This window comes from Metopolophium dirhodum, chromosome 2, assembly GCF_019925205.1.
Source record: "Metopolophium dirhodum isolate CAU chromosome 2, ASM1992520v1, whole genome shotgun sequence".
Lineage (NCBI taxonomy): Eukaryota > Metazoa > Arthropoda > Insecta > Hemiptera > Aphididae > Metopolophium > Metopolophium dirhodum.
In genome coordinates, this window is record NC_083561.1 from 7,602,498 (window position 1) to 7,622,270 (window position 19,773).

At 26.6% G+C, this 19,773-nt stretch overlaps 1 protein-coding gene across 3 annotated transcripts in view; it reads left to right on the top strand.

The window, feature by feature from the left end:
* Positions 1–17,304, top strand: part of LOC132937921 (V-type proton ATPase 116 kDa subunit a 1) — a 47,014-nt gene extending 29,710 nt beyond the window's left edge. Inside the window, exons 5-19 of one of the 3 annotated variants that reach the window (XM_061004531.1) lie at positions 2,630–2,650; positions 3,012–3,112; positions 5,129–5,255; positions 7,266–7,442; positions 7,522–7,734; positions 7,807–7,957; positions 8,017–8,156; positions 12,198–12,434; positions 12,516–12,625; positions 12,698–12,822; positions 12,886–13,001; positions 13,070–13,180; positions 15,167–15,377; positions 15,975–16,146; positions 16,505–17,304. In XM_061004531.1, the coding sequence (XP_060860514.1) occupies positions 2,630–2,650; positions 3,012–3,112; positions 5,129–5,255; positions 7,266–7,442; positions 7,522–7,734; positions 7,807–7,957; positions 8,017–8,156; positions 12,198–12,434; positions 12,516–12,625; positions 12,698–12,822; positions 12,886–13,001; positions 13,070–13,180; positions 15,167–15,377; positions 15,975–16,146; positions 16,505–16,604 (2,112 nt within the window). In that variant the 3' untranslated portion in view covers positions 16,605–17,304. Of the gene's footprint in view, positions 1–2,629; positions 2,651–2,993; positions 3,113–5,128; positions 5,256–7,265; positions 7,443–7,521; positions 7,735–7,806; positions 7,958–8,016; positions 8,157–12,197; positions 12,435–12,515; positions 12,626–12,697; positions 12,823–12,885; positions 13,002–13,069; positions 13,181–15,166; positions 15,378–15,974; positions 16,147–16,504 lie in introns of all 3 variants that reach the window. The other 2 variants (XM_061004533.1, XM_061004532.1) reach the window with 2 other exon arrangements.
* Positions 17,305–19,773: the final 2,469 nt, after the last annotated feature.

A 19,773-nucleotide genomic window follows, 5' to 3' on the forward strand; every position in this document is an offset into this window, starting at 1 on the left:
TTTTTATTATTGTTGATCTTATAATTATTTATTTTGTTTCCAACGAGTGTATAATAAGATACATTTAAAATAAATGTTCATTTAACGTTTTTCCTTATATACCTAAAAATTATCACTTAAAATAAAAAAGACACTCATTTTAGATTCTGAGCGAAGCGATGAATGTATTGATTTTACAATGATATGTGTTTTTTTTTTTTTTTGGGTCTGTCATCACCTTTTAGGACAGTAAAAGTGCTTGGATTTTCTTCAACAGTAATTTTTCGTATAGGAAAGTGAATTTAGTTGGTACTTTGGGGGGTCAAAAGTAAAAATTTCCCAGTAGTTTTCAAAAGCGACGTGAAAAACAAAAGAAAATTAAGGAAAAACGTGAATTTTTACGCAAAATCTGTTTTCGAGAAAATCAATTTTGGTTTTTGGTGTAACTCTAAAACAAATAATCGTAGATACTTGAAAATTTCTCTGAATGTTTATATTAGCATTTTCTATACACCATAAAATTTTGAAAATATTTTGACTCTTTTTGAGCTGTTTACGGACATTGTCAGTTTTCAATTTTTTTAGTTTTTTTTTTATAAATATCAATACAATTTTATCTGTTGAGTAAAAAAGCTTGAAAATTTAATAGAAGGCTCCTAGGTTATTGTTTCAAAGGCAGATGAAAAAAATTAAAAATCCTTAGTCACAGTTTTTATTTATAAGCATTTAAAGTTCAAATTTTGACAAAATACTGAACAATCACGAAAATTAGCAAATTATTTTGAGTTGAGAATTCCTAAAAAATTTTCTTCTTAAATCTAAAATTTGAAAATGTAATATAAGATTACTCATAATTTTGTCTACCTTTATCAAAAAAAAAATGTCTACAAGAAACTTAAATTAAATTTTTATGAGCGTCTGAAATTTATATTTTTACAACATTTGATATTCACTCGATTTCTCATGTAACAATTTTCTTATTTTATTGTAATTAAAAAACAAATGACTGTAGATACTTGAAATTTTCACTGAATGTTTATATTAGCATTTTGCATACACCATAAAATTTTGAAAATTTTGACTTTTTTTGAGCTGTTAACGGACATTGTCAATTTTTTTAGTTTTTTTTTCTATAAATATCAATAAAATTTTATTTGTTGGGTAAAAAAGCGTGAAAATTAAGGCTCCTGATATATTGTTACAATAGCAGTTGAAAAATATTGAAAATACATAGGTTCAATTTTTTTTTATAAGCATTTAAAGTTCAAAATTTGACAAAATTGATCAAATTTATAATTTATTAATTATTTTGTAGTTAAAAATGTATAAAATGTTTAACGCTAAGGATTGAACATTTAAAACAAGTCTCCACGTAAATAGGTTATATATAAATTACTTTATTCACAATAATATCATCAAATATCATAGGCTGACTGACCGTTTTCGCTCAGAATCGTTTTTCTTATACAATGATATTATATCATTGAATTCAAATTTAACACCATCCATTACAGTGACCCACTTGTAACCTACTGTACAGCAGAGCGACATCCACTTATCCACCTTTTTTTTAATAATAAATATTATATAATTATTATATCACATTAAAATGTAATTTTTAGTTTTATTTTTAATTTCATATTAATATACTATATTGTTTGGTCTAAAGCAATTACTTTTATAAACTAAATAGGTAGGTACCAATTAATTATTATTATTATTTATTAAATATGGTTACACTTAGTAAGTTAAAATGTTAACTACATTAATATTGTGACTATTAAACACCTACTACTGAACTAATTATATAGTGTAATTTCATTAATCTAAATGTTTACTTAACATCTAATATGATTAAATATTTGAATACTAGTATATATTATATATTAATTATAACTATATTCATTCTATAGAGTATAGATATGCATATACAATTATATTGTTTCAAGATTGATTTGTAAAAAAAAAAAATTCATTGTGTATTTACTATGTATGTTATTTAGTCAAATTTGGTACACAAACATTACCATATATCTTACTAACAATCAATTTATACCACTTAGTTAGTCAATAATGAACTACACTATACAAGTCTATATGCATTAAATTCATTATAAGAAATTTGTTCAGTAGATCTATCATTATTCAATTGTATACCAAATTACTACTGAACTTCTATTTATAAAAATAAACAATTAACTATACCTAAAACAACGAGAACGTAATATAATAATTGATAAATATTTAAAGTGAATAAATAGAACGATTTCATCAAGCTTTATTATATAGGTAGCTACTTTTAAAACAAAATATGACATAAGGCTTAAAATTCTTACCTATATAATTGAAATCCTTATAATATTCAAACGCATTACAAATGTTTGGTTACAACTTAAAAACATTATACAAAAGTAAAAGCGAATTTTCATAAATTATCGAAACATTTAATATAATTTTATTGTTTTTGAAAAAGTATATATTATTATGTTCTATATAACCTAAGTAAAAAATAAATATAAATAATATTTGATAGCTTTAAAATTGAATTCCTGCCATACAATAATGGTTAAATCATACCAAATAAGGTAAACACTTTTTCTCAAATGTCTCTAACTAGAAATATTGTTTTTTTTCTTGTTCATCCATTGAGCTTGATATGGATTTCTTAGACGTAAGTAATTTTGGGTTTAGCTTTATTGCATGTTATTAGGTCTTGATATATGCTGTTAGAAAACATATAGTTTAAACAATTAAAAAATGCTTATATTTTGCTATTAAACATCAAAAATATTTTGTGTACCAAATTTGAATTGAACACAGTTTAATTTATTGTATTTTAGTTCGTACATATAATCTATTGTCATATTATATAATAATTGTTTTACTTATTTTATTTCAGTGAAATAGAAGGCATTTAAACGGCTTTATTTAGTTTTAATTAAATGTTTATTAGCATATAGATTTGATACATTAGTGTTTGAAGTAGACATAGACTTTTCTTATTTTTCCTTTAGAGTTTCTCTTTTCAACAGCAAGACGGTGCTAGTGCATCAGGCACGGATTCTCTGACAAAGGCTCTAATCAGCGACGAAGCTTTAAATAGTCAGTCCCAAGTCACTCGGGGCCGTCTTGGGTATGTAGTAAATTTCATCTTTATTTGTTCATAATCAAAAGCACAATTTTACTAATGTCTAATTATTTATGGGCTAAAAGTAAGTTTAATATTTAAGGTTTAACAAACAAATACTTTATACATTTTCACAAATAAAATGTCAATAAGGTCAGAGCTATATTCATCATTGTCATTATTTTATCAAAAGTATCATATCCAAATTGAACATTTAATTTGTTAGATTAGGTTAAGAACTGCCAGTAAGCTTAATAAATACAAAGAAATACTAAATTATTATAAGTTAAAAAACAGATTGAAGCTTTTAGGTTGAATTTTTTTTTTGGATGCCTTGTGTTGTTAACAATCAATGTTACAATATGTATATTAGGTTTGTGCCTACCTGGAAATTTCTATTTGTGTAATCCAAATAAATGCTATGTTCAAGTATTCAATAATTATTATCATTTAGTTCAGGGTAGTCCAACCCGCGGCCCGCAAAGCTTTTTTTTTGGCCCTCCAACAATTTAAAATTTAAATTTTAAATCACAATAATATTATAACAAAATCACAATAAGAAGGTATAAAATGTATACAATCTTATTACGAATTCATACTTTAAATTTTACATTTTATTGTTATACGGCGGGAGTTCCCAGGAGTCGGTCATATCGCGATAAGACGCGATGAATGGCGTGAATACTATTCACAATCGCACAATTGTGAGCATTAAATATTTCTCTAAACTAAATCTAATTAGTAATCATTAACCAGTCGACCCCGTGTGCTCGTGTGACAGTGCCCGTGTTATTACCGTACATACGTTTTATGTTACCATGTCTGAAAGAAAAAAATGTAAATTTGACGATGAAAAAAAAAATATTTAATTCAAAATGGGAACTAATGTACTTAAGTATTGAACATAACAATAAACCTATGTGCCTAATTTGTTTACAAGTTATTAGCGTTCTAAAAGAATATAATATAAGTAGACATTACACAAGCAAGCACAAATCATATGATAAATATACTGGAGATACTCGGCTTGCATTATTAAAAGACCTTACTTCAAAACTAACAAAACAAAAAAAATAATTTAAAAAAAAACAAATTAACCATCGTGGCAATTTAATAGCTTCTTATGAAGTGTGTTTAAAATTGGTCAAACAAAAAAAAGGTTTAGAGACGGCAAATTAATTAAACGTTGTGCAATAAAAATGGCAAATACTTTTGGAAACAAAGAAATGGCAAGTAAATTTGAAACCGTATCACTTTCTCATCAAACTGTTAGTAAAAGAGTTAATGAAATGAGTGAATAAATAAATTAAAAATTGAATAATCAAGCTGAGAATATAGCATGGTTAAATCTATTTTATTTAACAACACAATAAGTAAATATGATGAATGACAAATAAATAATATAAATATCAGTAAAATTTGATGAAATAATAGAATAAAATTATCATCACACTTAGAAATTATTCACTATTTTAAATAGTAATACAATATTTATAATTATACCTCTTTAATTATTGGTATATTTTGTAATATAATAATATTTATTGAAATAAAGACAATTTAAAATATTAAGTATTAAATAAATTATATAATACATTTTAAGTTAAGATAATGTCATTCTTGAGTCTTGCATGTTATGTTGTATATGTCTTACTAACATACCAAATTTCTTAGTAGCAAAGTTTACAAGAATCCAATAACACAGTAGGATTTTATTACCAATTATAAATGATTATATTTGGTTGTATTTCTTGTTCATTTTTATAATTTAATATTAAATTGAGTCCAAATAGATATATATTTTTTTGTATTCTAAAACATTAACCACTACATCTTATTTATACATAAGCTAATGTTCTTTTATATGTTATTAACAGTTATTAATATACCTACATTTCCCAAAAATTACTAACTTTTTTTTCAATAAAGAAATCTTTTATGGACTGAAATATTAAACAATAAACATCTATTCTAAAATTATTTAAATAGGTACATTTATTGTTATTATTATTTTTACATTAGGTTTGTTGCCGGAGTCGTGCCCCGAGAACGAGTACCTGGTTTTGAGCGTATGTTATGGCGTATTAGCCGAGGAAATGTGTTTTTACGGAGGGCAGAACTTGAAGACTCGCTTGAAGACCCTTCTACTGTAAGGATTTGACCTAATCTGAACATTTTCAGTTAATAAATGTGTAAATCATCTTATATCATAAAACACTCCAATTAATCACAAGTTTAATTTAATAATTATTTCTATTATTAAGAAGACACCATACCTGCGTGCATTGGCTCTTTCTTAAAAACACATAATAGCAAATTGTACGTTCTGAATAATTAGTTTTTACATTTTAAAATGCTCATAACTTACTTTAAAATTAAAATACATAAAAAACCTGTCTTTAACTAGATAATATTCTTATTTCTAAATTTGGTAATAGGTCGATTCACTCTAAAATTAAACATAACAGATTTAAATAAATTATTCAGAACGTACTATTCTATTTCTTATGTTATGCGTTTATAAGACGAACACAATACATGCGGACATGGCGTTCTCTTAATATTAAATCAATTAATATGTTAGTTAATCAATACTATTTTTAAAATATGAATTATTTTACTTTGTACCTCAAAAGGTATAGTTATTGTATAATTTATATTATCATTTGTATTGTATCTATTGTATATACAATATTATTATTATTATAACAACAATTTGACTGTACCTATAAAAATAATTATTTGAGAAAAATGTTGGTATTCGTAAATAGCTTAATACTTTATTTCAATCTTATACAATTTTACATTTTCCATAACAGGGGTGGCCATCATTTCTTTTATTAAGATCTACTAATTATATATTTTTAAGATTTCATTACTAATATTAATAATAAAGATACTTAAATGATGAAATTAAAGTATAAAGTTAATCTAAAAATGAGTATTTCACTTCAAATTTCCAAATAAATTAACATTATAATAACACTGTTGGCGTAGAAGTGTATCAATGATCAGTTGATTATAATCTGGGGAATAGTCGCTTACTTCTAATTGAAGAAACTATCATTGGAAAGTGTAGCTTAATATTCAGCTTTTATAATTGTCTAGTGAGAAAATGCCATTTCACACAAACTGGTCAATCCGAGATATGTTTGTAACTATATCTTCTAAAATAATAAGTTCTATCAAATGGGTATCTTCTTTGAAATTGTTTAAGACCGACTGTTTGGCCACCCTTGTTATATAGAAACTACAAGTTAGCATAAATAAAATGGAGTTTAATAACGGTACCTTTTAATACATAAGTTACATAACCCTCCTAGTACGTGCATTCACATTATAACTTTTATTTTATTTTATAGTCTCACACCTATATGTAGTACAATAATTGGGTAAGATTTTGTTTTAAGCCATTTCAAATTTAATAATCAATTTTTTATGGACTCGTTTAGTGGCCTGCTCCCGGCTGGTTAATCTCTAGATGATATTACTCCACTAAATTTTTCATGAAAACATATAATATAAACAGTAGTCTATGCACATACTCTAGTTAAACATCTAAATAAATAAATTGTGGTTGCATGTAATAATTTAACCGAGAAGAATTAAATGCAGAAACCAATGGGAATATATACGATGTGCACTTGAATTAATTGTATTAACTTTGAGTGATTGGTTGAGTTATGTATAATTTTTTTTTTTAATAACTGTTTTCATTGTCATATCTTAATAAAGTATTTTATACTAATTAGTAATTATGAGTAAAATACATTTTATTAAATTTTACAAAGAAAAAACAAAGGTTTTTTTAAAATCTATGCAATATTTCATTCTGATTTCAACATTACAATAAATCAAAATACGTATATATACATATATGGTTGATTACATTTTAAATGACTCTTATTCAATCAATTTTGAGTTTTGTTAAAAAGTGAAAAATATAGATCTATAAATACTATCCAATCATAGGTGTTGTTATTTAAAAAAAATATGGATGGTACGGTGTTAAAAATTTAAATTGTTCCTATAAATATGTATTTGTCAAAAATTTCCTGATTCAATCCAACGCAATCCAGCCTAGAAATAAGTTTATCCCTAAATCAGTGTACACTGTGTATTTTTGACGCCAAATATTTATATTATATAATTAATTTAGGGAAACGAGATTTTCAAAACTGTGTTTGTTGCGTTCTTCCAAGGAGAGCAGCTCAAGTCACGGGTGAAAAAAGTTTGCTCTGGGTTTCATGCATCATTTTATAATTGCCCAAGTGCACATTCCGAAAGACAAGAGATGTTAAAGGGCGTTAAAACAAGACTAGAAGATTTGAATATGGTAATATAAAATATCAAATAGCCCCTTAAATACTGCTTATTGACTTGCTTAAGTTAATTTATCAATTATTTTCTTTCAGGTGCTTAATCAAACAAGAGACCATAGGCAACGTGTGTTAACAACTGTAACAAAAGATTTGCATAATTGGGGTGTTATGGTTCGCAAAATGAAAGCAATCTACCATACACTTAATTTATTCAACATGGACGTTACCAAAAAATGTCTGATTGGTGAATGTTGGATACCAATAAAAGACTTGGCATTTATCAGGCATACATTGGCTGAAGGCAGTGTAAGATCTATTAATTTATTATAAGTTTATTTATCAACTTGATGTATATTGGTTGCAATGTTTGTTATCTAGAAAGCTGTAGGCAGCTCAATACCTTCATTTTTAAACATAATCGACACTAATGAAAATCCTCCAACGTTCAATCGAACTAATAGGTTCACACAGGGCTTCCAAAATTTGGTGGATTCATACAGCGTCTCTGGTTATCGAGAAGTTAATCCTGGTGAATTAAAATTGGTTAATTTATATGTATATGTTATTAATTTATTATTTTTTGTTTAGCCTTATATACTATAATCACATTTCCGTTTCTTTTCGGTGTAATGTTTGGTGATGCTGGCCATGGAATAATTTTAACAGTATTTAGCGCATATATGGTCATATATGAACAACAATTGTCTAAAACAAAGTCTTCTAATGAAGTAAATATAAAAATGTTTTGTATTATTTATGCTTTTTGTTACACCATTGTAGCTTGTATATAATATATAAATACAAAGATCTACCTACTTGGGCTTCTTTAAGTTTCAAGTAAAATGTGAAAGTTATTATTTTCACTGCAATAAGATATTGTATAGTTATAAATAATACTATAATAATAGTAAATACTAAATATACTTATTATTTGTGTAGATTGTTGACAAAATCTTGTGAATAATTTAACTTTGAATTTGTTATTTTCTAAAATTTAAATTATTTTCATACCAATACGCTACAATATTTTCTTAATTATTTTTATTTTAACATACTGTATATAAGTTTTATAATTAAATTATTAAATTCATATAAAGGTATTTTTCACTAATAAAAATAAAGCTATGAGTACCTATAGTAAATAATATTCTAAATTACAAAAGTTATTAATACCCATCATTTCCTACATACAATACTAATATTTTAGGCTATATATAATAAGCTTTACCAAGTTTAATTTTTGAATTATAGATAAAACCTTTTTTTATCAAGGGCATAACCCTTTTTGTTTTAGCCTTAGTAAAATAAATAATCTTTCATATTAAATTCATTAGTACTTAATCGTTTTTTATAACCAAATAAACTTTTAATGTGTAATTATTTGACATATTATAGCTCAATGGCTATTTTTATGTGCACTAATTCGCGCTTTATGCACTACTAAACTCTAATAAAAACATTTGTTTGACTTGCCAGTAAGCTTTTTTTTTTGTTAAAGACAGGAAAACTTGTGAATAATCTTGTGTTAAATTTACTAATCTTAGATATAAACAGAAACATTTTTACGAATTTCTAACTCAAAATAGTTTTCAAATTTTGATGATTTAATTTTAATACTTCAAATGATCGTAAAAAATTACTGAGGATAACTTTTTTATTTTGAATTTCCATTAACAACAACTTATGAAGAACCTTGTATTAAATTGTCAAGTATTTTGACCAAGCAAAACATTTTTGAGTAAATGAGTGAAAAAAAACTAAAAAATCCAACACTTTCATAATAATAGCTCAAATAGTTAATGGTTACATATCATTTAAATGCAATGTACTACTAGTGTCCCACAAGGTGGGCATTTACCCCTTTGGTTGTTTTTAATATTCTTATTCGATAACGGTTCATGTTTCAAATCTTGTCAATTTAAACTCTTTGTTGATGACCTGAAACTGTATCATAATATAGCCTGTGTAAATGATTGTTCTACTCTTTAAGAAGACCTAAATAGACTTCTTGATTGGTGTATTGTAAATAAATTAAAGCTCAATTGGTCTCTAAATGTTCAAAAATTGCATTTTGTCGTACGAAAAATAAAATCAACTTTAATTATTCAATTATATTATATTACCTAATGTTATTACTATTCGTGATCTTGGTTTTACATTCCAATCTGGTTTATTATTTTCCACTCACATTGATCAAATTTGTTAAAAAGCTCTAAAAACCCAAGGATTTTTAATAAGATCTACTTCATCTTTTATTTATTGCTTTAACACCCTTTATCTTTAATGTAACTTATAAAAATGTATACAATTTGGCATTTGCATTCACCCCTACCTACACAGTTATTAGTAATCAAATTCAAATACCAGTGTGCACTACAGAAAATCAGAAAAAATAGCCACTGTTACAGCTTATCTAATTAAATTTTTATAAGTACCATTTAAGTATTATTTTATACATTTTCTTTTAATCTTGCATATAACATTTAAAATTCATACACATGTATTAATGTTTATTTATTAAGCAGTTAGATGCGATTGGTTTGTTAAACAAGGAACTGCAGTGGCGTAAATATGGTAATAATAATAATACAGGGCTTGCAACGGATATTGGATACCAATTTTGAATACCGGTTAAAATCATTAAAACCAAAATCTATATCGAAACTGAAAACGAAAAAGAAAAATCAATGCCGGTAATCAAAACCAAAATTAAAATCGGAAAAAATAAATACTGATATCCAAAACCGAAATAAAAAACAAAAAATAAATACCAATACCCAAGACCAAAATTAAAATCGGTAAAAATTAATTCCAATATCCAAGACCAAAATCGAAATAAGAAAAAAAATTTTTGGTTTCAAGCCCTGAATTTATAAGTTGATACCTAATAAAATTATCAAAATGTTAGGGGCCAACCATTTGAGAGAGTTTAAGCCTGTTATCCTCCCTTTGTGTGCGCCCTTGAACCCTAGTAGTTGTAAGTAAAAAAAAAAAAATTATCTTCTTATTATTTATCTTTTGAACTGTACCAACATTTTATTAAGGACATTGATCAAAAATTTTGAGAAAAACACTTGTTTCGCGAAACCTTGTAGTGATCTCCGCGGAACCCCAGGGTTTTAAAAAACGCTAATAGAGAATTGCCGCATTTTATTAGTTTGATATAATGTCAGTATAAGTGAGTGAACTTGCAAGCATAAAAGTTAGAATTAACCCCCTGATGGAAACAATGTCAAACTAAATTTTAGAGTTTAAGAATTAAGTGTGGGGATGATGAGGCATTGAACCATGGAAGTGGAAGACATTTTTTTACAACAAATCTATGAATTATTATTTGTCTGCCTGGTTAAACATAACATAACATTATACATATTATGATGACCTTTACGCTAACTTTGCCCACAAAAATAAGTCCTACCTACTGCATGTTAATCCCCCTCCCCCTCTACCACATAGCTTAGTACAAATTACACTACAGAGTAATGAGTAACTTGTATTCCCACTTTCGAAGTAATGTACAGTCATGTAGTGTTATTTTCAGTAATTATTATTTATTATCAACAGTAATTTTTACCTACCACGCATACAAGAAATTGGTAAAGGTCAATATTGTTAGTTAAATAGGCCATATGTTGGTGGTAACTTAACCTAACATAATCTAACTTCTAGTTTAATATAAAATGTGTAGTACGAAAAAAATTATATTTTAGCCTCTGAAGGTAGGTAACAATTAAGTACCACAATAAAGAAAACATTAGATATGACTACCATTGATTACCCATCAGTATCAAGGAATGGCTATTTACCAAAAGTACACAAAATAATAACAAAAATTCGGCAAATGTTAAGGGTCTCGGTGCCAGTCTTTCAAATTTTCCACAACTCTATAAAATTTGAAAATTACATTTTATATTTTAGTTGCCTCAATTATAAAACTTTTCCACTAATATACTACCCGATACCTATTTATGGGGGTTGATAGGGTGTATTATATCGAAAAAATGACTTTACGAGAATAATTCTCAAGCTTTGTAGAATTGTCGGATTTTGATAACTATCTAAAAGAAGAAGACTTCCTACAGCCCGTATCGGCCTCTGATTTTGTATTTTATTTCAAATAGTTGTATTAAAAAATTTGTAAAAAAATGCTTTTTATCTTGTATTTTTTTAGACATATCATAAAGTTTGAGAGTAAAATATTGAAAAACAGAAATCGATGGGGATTGTAGAATAATTTCCTCTAGCAATTAAAAAGAAAATTATAAAACTTGATTCTACAAGGCGGTATCGTTATTTCCGCAGAGTGTATTTTTTAGGACAAAATGGCATCGGCACCAAGCGCCTAAACTACAAATTTCCGCCAATAACTATGAAAGGTGTGATACAATAACTAACAAATGTCAATTCAGAAACATGATAAATATATTAGAAGAAAATAATAATTAATACTATTCAGAATAAGATTGAACCACTTGGCCGATCAAAACACGTTTTTTCTGCGGTTTTAACCTAACTTAACCTAGTTTTAGAGGTTATTACCTAGGTTCCTACTTATTTTAATTACCCTTTAAATAGTGACAGTTTTTTTTTACCTTAAATAGTGTTTAAAATAATATAATATTCAAAAATAAATATATTTATAATATTAATCATAATAAAAGTAATATAATGTGTACACATGCACTAGTTATTTGTATTATTGTTTGATATGGTTTAATTTATTGTATTAATCATACAATTTAGAACTATTTATTCTTTGTATTTATTAGATTTGGAACATATTTTTTGGCGGTCGCTACATAATCTTGCTCATGGGATTTTTTTCAATATACACTGGAATTATATATAATGATGTATTTTCAAAGTCCATAAATTTGTTCGGCTCCAGTTGGTCAATCAATGAAAGTCCAAGTTATATCATTGGAAACAAAAGTATCACATTAGATCCTGCTACCGAAGATTATTCACAGAAACCTTATCCACTCGGACTTGATCCAGTTTGGCAGGTAATTTAATCTTAAAACTATACTTTACAATATCATATCAACTATATCAATAAAGATTTACAATAATATTGTGTTCTTCAGATCGCTGTTAATAAAATAATATTTCTTAACTCGTACAAAATGAAATTATCAATAATTTTTGGAGTCGTTCATATGATGTTTGGCGTTGTACTCAGTGTTGTCAATCACGTGTATGTATATTACAAACTATTTCTAATAGTTCAATATTATAAGTACTTTATCCAAAATCATTTATTTTTCAGACATTTCAACAAAAAAATCAACATAATTTTACAGTTCATACCTCAAATGTTATTTTTGGTATTGTTGTTTTTGTATATGGTGTCTTTAATGTTCATGAAGTGGATCTGGTATGGACCTAAAAATCGTACGTGTATTTAAATATCATTGTTAACATAAATGTTGATTATGTAAGTGTTAATTATTATAGCCTTAAAGACCAGCCCTAGATGTGCTCCATCCGTACTCATTATGTTTATTAATATGATGCTTTTCAAACACACGAAACCATTCGACGGATGTGACGAGTATATGTTTGAAGGACAAGTAAGTAATTTCAATCTCAAAGAATGTTATTCATATTTTATTCATACTTGACACTTTTTGTATTTTAGGATCGTTTGCAAAAGATCTTTGTTATGATCGCTATGCTATGTATCCCAGTAATGTTGTTTGGCAAACCATTGTACATAATTCTGTACGAGAGACGCCACAAGAAACATACGGTTTGTGATTTGTGTTAATGTGTTATAATTTTTTTTTTTTTTTTAAGTGTCCTGTGGCTTTATTATTTAAACGACTTTAAGGATTTATAAATATGTTTAATGATAATTGTATATATATTTTACATAATAGATATTGATAATTAATAATACATATTACTTTACACGTTTATAAGGTCACACTTCCAATGAAGTAGCTCCTACCTTAATCTAAATTCTTCTTAAACTAAGTCGTATGGTTCAGACACTGTAGATATCTGATGTCGTTGAAATTGTCAAACAACATGGATCCAGAGGGGTGGGGGTCATGACCCCCCATCCATAAACATGATTAGGTCCTTGTGTTTATTTAAAAGTTAATGTAATATTTATAATATGTATAAATTGCGTTTTATAATTTGTTCACATTAAAAATGTTATATTATGTATTATTATATTAATATATTATAACGTTACATTAAAACTACATCACCACTTGCTCATAAACGATACGAGTAAATGTAAAAATAATAATAAATTGGCGGAAATGTTGGACTGTTCGACGGACAGATAAGATTATTATCAACCCATATAAATGTATAATATATTATTAATAATATAAATAAAAAATTAATATTAATATACGTCCTTATTGTATATTTTGCATGGACACGTGGTCACTGCTGATCAGCTAATCGCTATTCGCTAATTTGGGTTCTATAAAACATGTAATAATACATGTTCAAAATATCATTCACAATGTTAATTAATATTTGATCACGTGTATTATATTATATTTCTTTTAATTTTGCTGTGGACGTCTGGACACGTGTGTCGGTCGTCAAGTAATTGTTAATGGTATTATGTCAAGATTTGGAAAAACAAAACAAAAGAGATTGAATTTTATCATTTAATTTTAAAAATTAATAGGACCGCTACACCCGCATGTGTTGTCTCCGTGTTACAAATGTACAACATCACCAAAACTGTTTTGTGCGGGATAGAACCACTCGGGTTTTAGTGATAGTTGAGAAACCAAATTGATATTTGATATACAATATAATTCAGAACATTATCTGGGAAATATCGTTTTAACTTTTTTTGATATCACTTTTACGAAAAAAGTTCTTAATGTTTCAAAATAAATTATTTTTGTTTTTAAAATTTAAATAACTTTTTTTATAGTTCTGATATCGAAAAATAAGAACGATATTTCACTGCCAAAGTTCTTCTTTTTATGTGGTGAAAATGTCGTTTCTTAGTTATAACTGTATCCTTCTCAGTCCTTTCCCGTGCAAAACAGTTTTTGCTATGTTTTCATTTTTAGGATGGAGACAACACATGCAAGTGTAGCGTCCTCTTAACAATAATTAATTAAGTTTTTTATTTTAGTTAATAATTTACTTTCATTATTTTTTAATAATGTATTATCTATTTGTCCTTTCGAAAAAATGACCACCTCCCTAATTTTAGTTCTAGATTTGAGCCTGTTGTCTAATAATTGGATGATTAATGAACCGACATGGTGATCTAGCCTCGTCTTGTGTTTGCAAGAGAACCTTTGGGTTTTAACTGCTATTGTATATACCATCATATTATCACAATTAATTTTGTTGTTTCTTTCTAACTGGTAGGCTGCTGTGATGATCCGAAGTGCGATGTTTTGACAGTGTTGTATTACATCGATATTAGACTTACTGGTACAACGCCACAGTTGAATGCCATAAATCTAAATTGTTTTATGGTAGCTACATATTTTAGGCGTTTTTTTTTTTTTTTTTACTGTTAACTTGGAGCGGTCAGACTAGCCTATACATTTCTTCTTAATTTATGCTTCGTCCCCCACACCCCCTATACGGTTATACATACCGGACATAAATTAATTTAATTTCAAATAAAATAAAATAAACTACTACATCAACTAATACAATATTTTAAAATGTTACAACAGACTGCAGTATGTGAAAATAATAATAGTATATGTTATGTATGTATTTTTATAATATGTAGTCGGATAGTTGCGGAGAGTTGAACGGGAGCATCGAACTAAAAGAAACTGAATTGAGTGGCATGCTTAACGATACTGCTGGTCACGAAGAGGAAGAACCGGCTTCGGAAATATTCATTCATCAGTCAATTGAAACCATCGAGTATGTGTTGAGCACAGTTTCCCATACAGCTTCATATCTTAGGCTCTGGGCATTATCTCTAGCACACGCACGTGAGTTCACGTTTATTAGTTCATAATTATCTATAGACGGTTGTGGGGAAAAAAGGGGGAAGATTATGATATGTCGAGATTTTGTTAGTGGTAATGACAAGTGATCTGATTGTGGTCTTTGAGACAGAGTTATATAGATTTATGGTGATCCATTTAACACTAGTTTTCTGAGTTGATTTTTAAAAAATAATTTTGTATAATTTTAAGTGGTAATAACAGTACTAAAAAAAAATCAGCATAGTGCTTTTGCTTTTATAGATTTTCTTAATTTTTAAATATCAACTCGTTTTATTATGCAAGATATTTTTCCAAACATTCTTCCCAAACACTGTACTTTACTAATTACTAGCATAGTAAAATGTATAGATAAAAAGTAATCATGACAAAAAAAAAGAAATTATAAAATAAGATTTTTTTAAATCATGAAAATTGACTGAGAAGATAAATTTAACAAGCTAATTAGTCCACTGCAGTGTATTGTATATATACTGCTTACCATGAATATTATCGTTATAATAATCATTACGGTACTTACCTAATACCTAATACAGATATTATATTATTGTACCCATCATTTAAATCCAATTTTCACCACAGAACTATCCGAAGTATTATGGAATATGGTTTTGAGATTGGGACTGACCAGCGAGACGCATTGGGGTGCTATCAAATTATATATAATGTTTGGCGTGTGGTCTTTGTTCACGCTGGCGATATTAGTCATGATGGAAGGCTTATCGGCATTCCTACACACGCTCCGATTGCATTGGTACGTATTTTTAATTTATATACCAACTTAAACTTTTTGACCACTTTCCTTAAAATCTTTTCTGTCATTATTTTTATTATAAGTTATCATAATTACCATCATTCCCATCTCAAAGATTCGATTACTACAGTTATAGGTTTATACTCTATGCAGTCCATACAGATATATAATTTGCTAATATCTATCTTATCATTGCATATATATTACCTATATTATGTTCTTCTTCTTCTAAACTATTGTTGTGATTCTTGTTTTCTGCAAGTTTTCTTCATTACTTCCTAACTTATAAAGTTATAAATAATATTTATTATCCTATAAATATTATGATAAGTCATTATTTGTATATTATAATTATTAGGGTGGAATTCATGAGCAAGTTCTACGTTGGCAACGGACACGCATTCCAGCCATTTTGGTTCAAACATGTGCTCGAAAATGAAGAAGCTGTCGAGGACTGAAGTTTGCTTTTCATATACCTATTTATTTGTTTCACCCCAATACTTGAACTTCTTTTTTATTTTATACCAGTTAGATTTTTAAATGTATAAAAATAATTTTTTTGATTCGTTATTGTTATACATAATAATATGTTTATCATTGTTGAATACTACGTTGTATCAAATTTATTAAGGGTAGGCCTTCTCTCTATATTTATATACAAATATTGTATTTTTATTTTGCACTGCCACTAACTTACTGACAAAACGCCTTAATTTGCTTATATACTGTGGCCATCATATTGCTATAACGATTTTAACATTTCTTATCGCGCATATCATAATATCACATTTTTAATATTCATGTCAAAAATTCAAGGTAGCTTATTTATATATATAAATAATTATATTTAAAACTGCTGCCCTTCGTGTTTAAGTACTCGATACAGGTGGACACTTGTATATTGCAGTTATTTTTCTCTTTAGTTTTTATTGTTGTACAGGGTCCTGACTTATGATACATCTTTATACGATAACAACATGATAGGTAGGTGACTTTATATAATTTACCCTTCATGTTATTTTTGCTATCATACCAACACATCTTTTTTATGTATGGAAGAAAATGTTCTTGCATGGTGCATACTATAATTATTGATTCATTAGTGTAACATAGTTTGTGTATAATTCATAACAATAATACACTTTATAATACACTTGTGAACAATTTAAAATCTACTTGACAATCATGATCACAATTTTATTGTGTATATCTACCCAAACCCTGATATTCTAACATTTTACATTTTTGAAATAATATTCAGTGCCTTAATATATTGCTTCAAATATTTAAATTGTATATATAATTATACCCATGTATACAGCGAGTGATTCACTAAACATGCTCAATACTTTTGTGATTAGATAATGGCATTTCTATTACCCCATCACTATTATTATATATTATAGTGAGCATGTTTAGTTAGCCACCCTTGTGTATATAGGTATTACATTTATAATGTATATCGTTAATTTTTATTAATTCATTACATTCGATTAGTATTCTAAATTAAGATTAAGATAAATTTTGCCAATTACTTCATAGGTAATTACTATACTGAACATAACATTTTTAGATTTAATTAAAATATTTTAATTTATTTTTGACAATCGAATTAATAGGACGTACTATTAGGTGCTTTTATATCGGCCATGTGTATCTAATAATTAGTTTCATAGGAAAGTAAATTATATATTTGTGTCTGACAATCCACTTTTAAAACTTCGAACATAATCATGCATTTTCATAACATAATATATCGTACATATATTTTTTAATTTATCTTATTTTAAACATGCATACGAAGCAATACGTTTTAAAATTATTATTATTGTTCATATATATTATACAGGTACATATATAAGTATAAAAATATCTATATTTTATAACAATTGCAACGATGGACTTAATAGAAAACCGAAAAAAAAAAAAGGAATTATACATGCAAATGTTGAAAAAATTGTTTCACTGTATTCTTTAATTTCAAAAATAATGAATTGTGGTTCATGGTGGTATGAAGCATATGATTCGGAACTTTATAGTGCTTACACTACTCTGTGTCCTTTTCTAATTTGTATAAACATCCCATCTATATGTAGCTGTCCACTGTTGCTCAATTGTTTTTCTAGCAATAAAATTAATTATTAATTAATAATACATATTCTAAATATAGATTTTATCTTGTTTTTTTTATACAAATTATATGTTAATTGTATATCGATTACAGATATTATATATATATTATTATATTATAAAACATTTATTTAGTTGAGTAGGATGATCTTATCTTACATAATGATAATAGTATAGTTTAGAATTAGGTAATAAAGTTATTTTAACGTATATATTGTTATTTAAAACATAGCTATACAGACATTTACCGTCTATACCATATAATATACCTAATGCTCAATAATCGGAATTTAATTTTAGATAAATTCGAATTTAGATATATTTTAACGACAAGAAAATATTAGATTTAGTTCATTTTCGTGTATATAAAAATACAATATAATATTATGATTATTCGGTAAACATAAACATATTGTAATAACATATAGAATGTACCTTATACGAATCGTTTATAACAACAATACATTATAATATAATATTATCTTGTAAAGCTTATTTTTTTTTCGTGGTTTGTAAAATTTGAAACATAGAAATCATACTTGAATACTGAATAGTGATTGAGCAATAATATCACAAAAACGTATTAAATGTATTTTCTACGTGTAATACCTTTATGACTTTTGAATGTCAAGTGGTTTTCGTGTATGAAAAATTTCAGCCACGTAGCCCACATAACAGACAATTTTTTTTTCTTAATTATATCAAAATTATTATTATTATAATTTATACCGTATCTCATACCTATATAGATGTATAAAAATACACATTAGATACATTATAACGTGTTTTTCTTTTAATTTTTACTTCCCACTTTTCCAATCCGCCCAGTTGTATTATAATATTAACTATCATTATAGTATTTTTATTATATTAAATAGAATGCCTACAATTAACCATTATTTTATCTTACCTATACAGAAACCTGCCTAATATAGGACTATATAGCACGTAAATGAACCTATAGTTTATAAAATATGTCTATTGTATTTATTATTATTATTATTATTATTATTATTATTATTTGATATATTTGTTGTTATGATACTTTAGTGGGACCAAAATAATAATATTCAGTACCTACTCGTTCATTGTTACCTTTTAGACCTAATCATTTTTCTTTCTTTTTTTGTTTTGTATTGTGGCGAAATAGATATCTATATATAATATTAAAGTATTATGTTACAGTGTATCAATTTTTATATGTATTATATGTAGAAATCTATTTTAACGCAGTACAGTCTAAATATTATATTTAGTAAATATGATAGTTGGCACGCATTTCGTCATATTGTTTTTATTGTAATAAACGACCATTGTTATTTTACAAATTTGTTACTTTATGCTTAGAAAAATACGATATTAAATTGTTTTAGAATGTTTGATTCATTTTTAATATTCTGTTTTTGTTTTATTTATTGTATATATTCATATTATATATATATTTAAAACTTCAAAAACGAGAAACAAAAGACGTTGACTGAAGTATTAAATATTCGA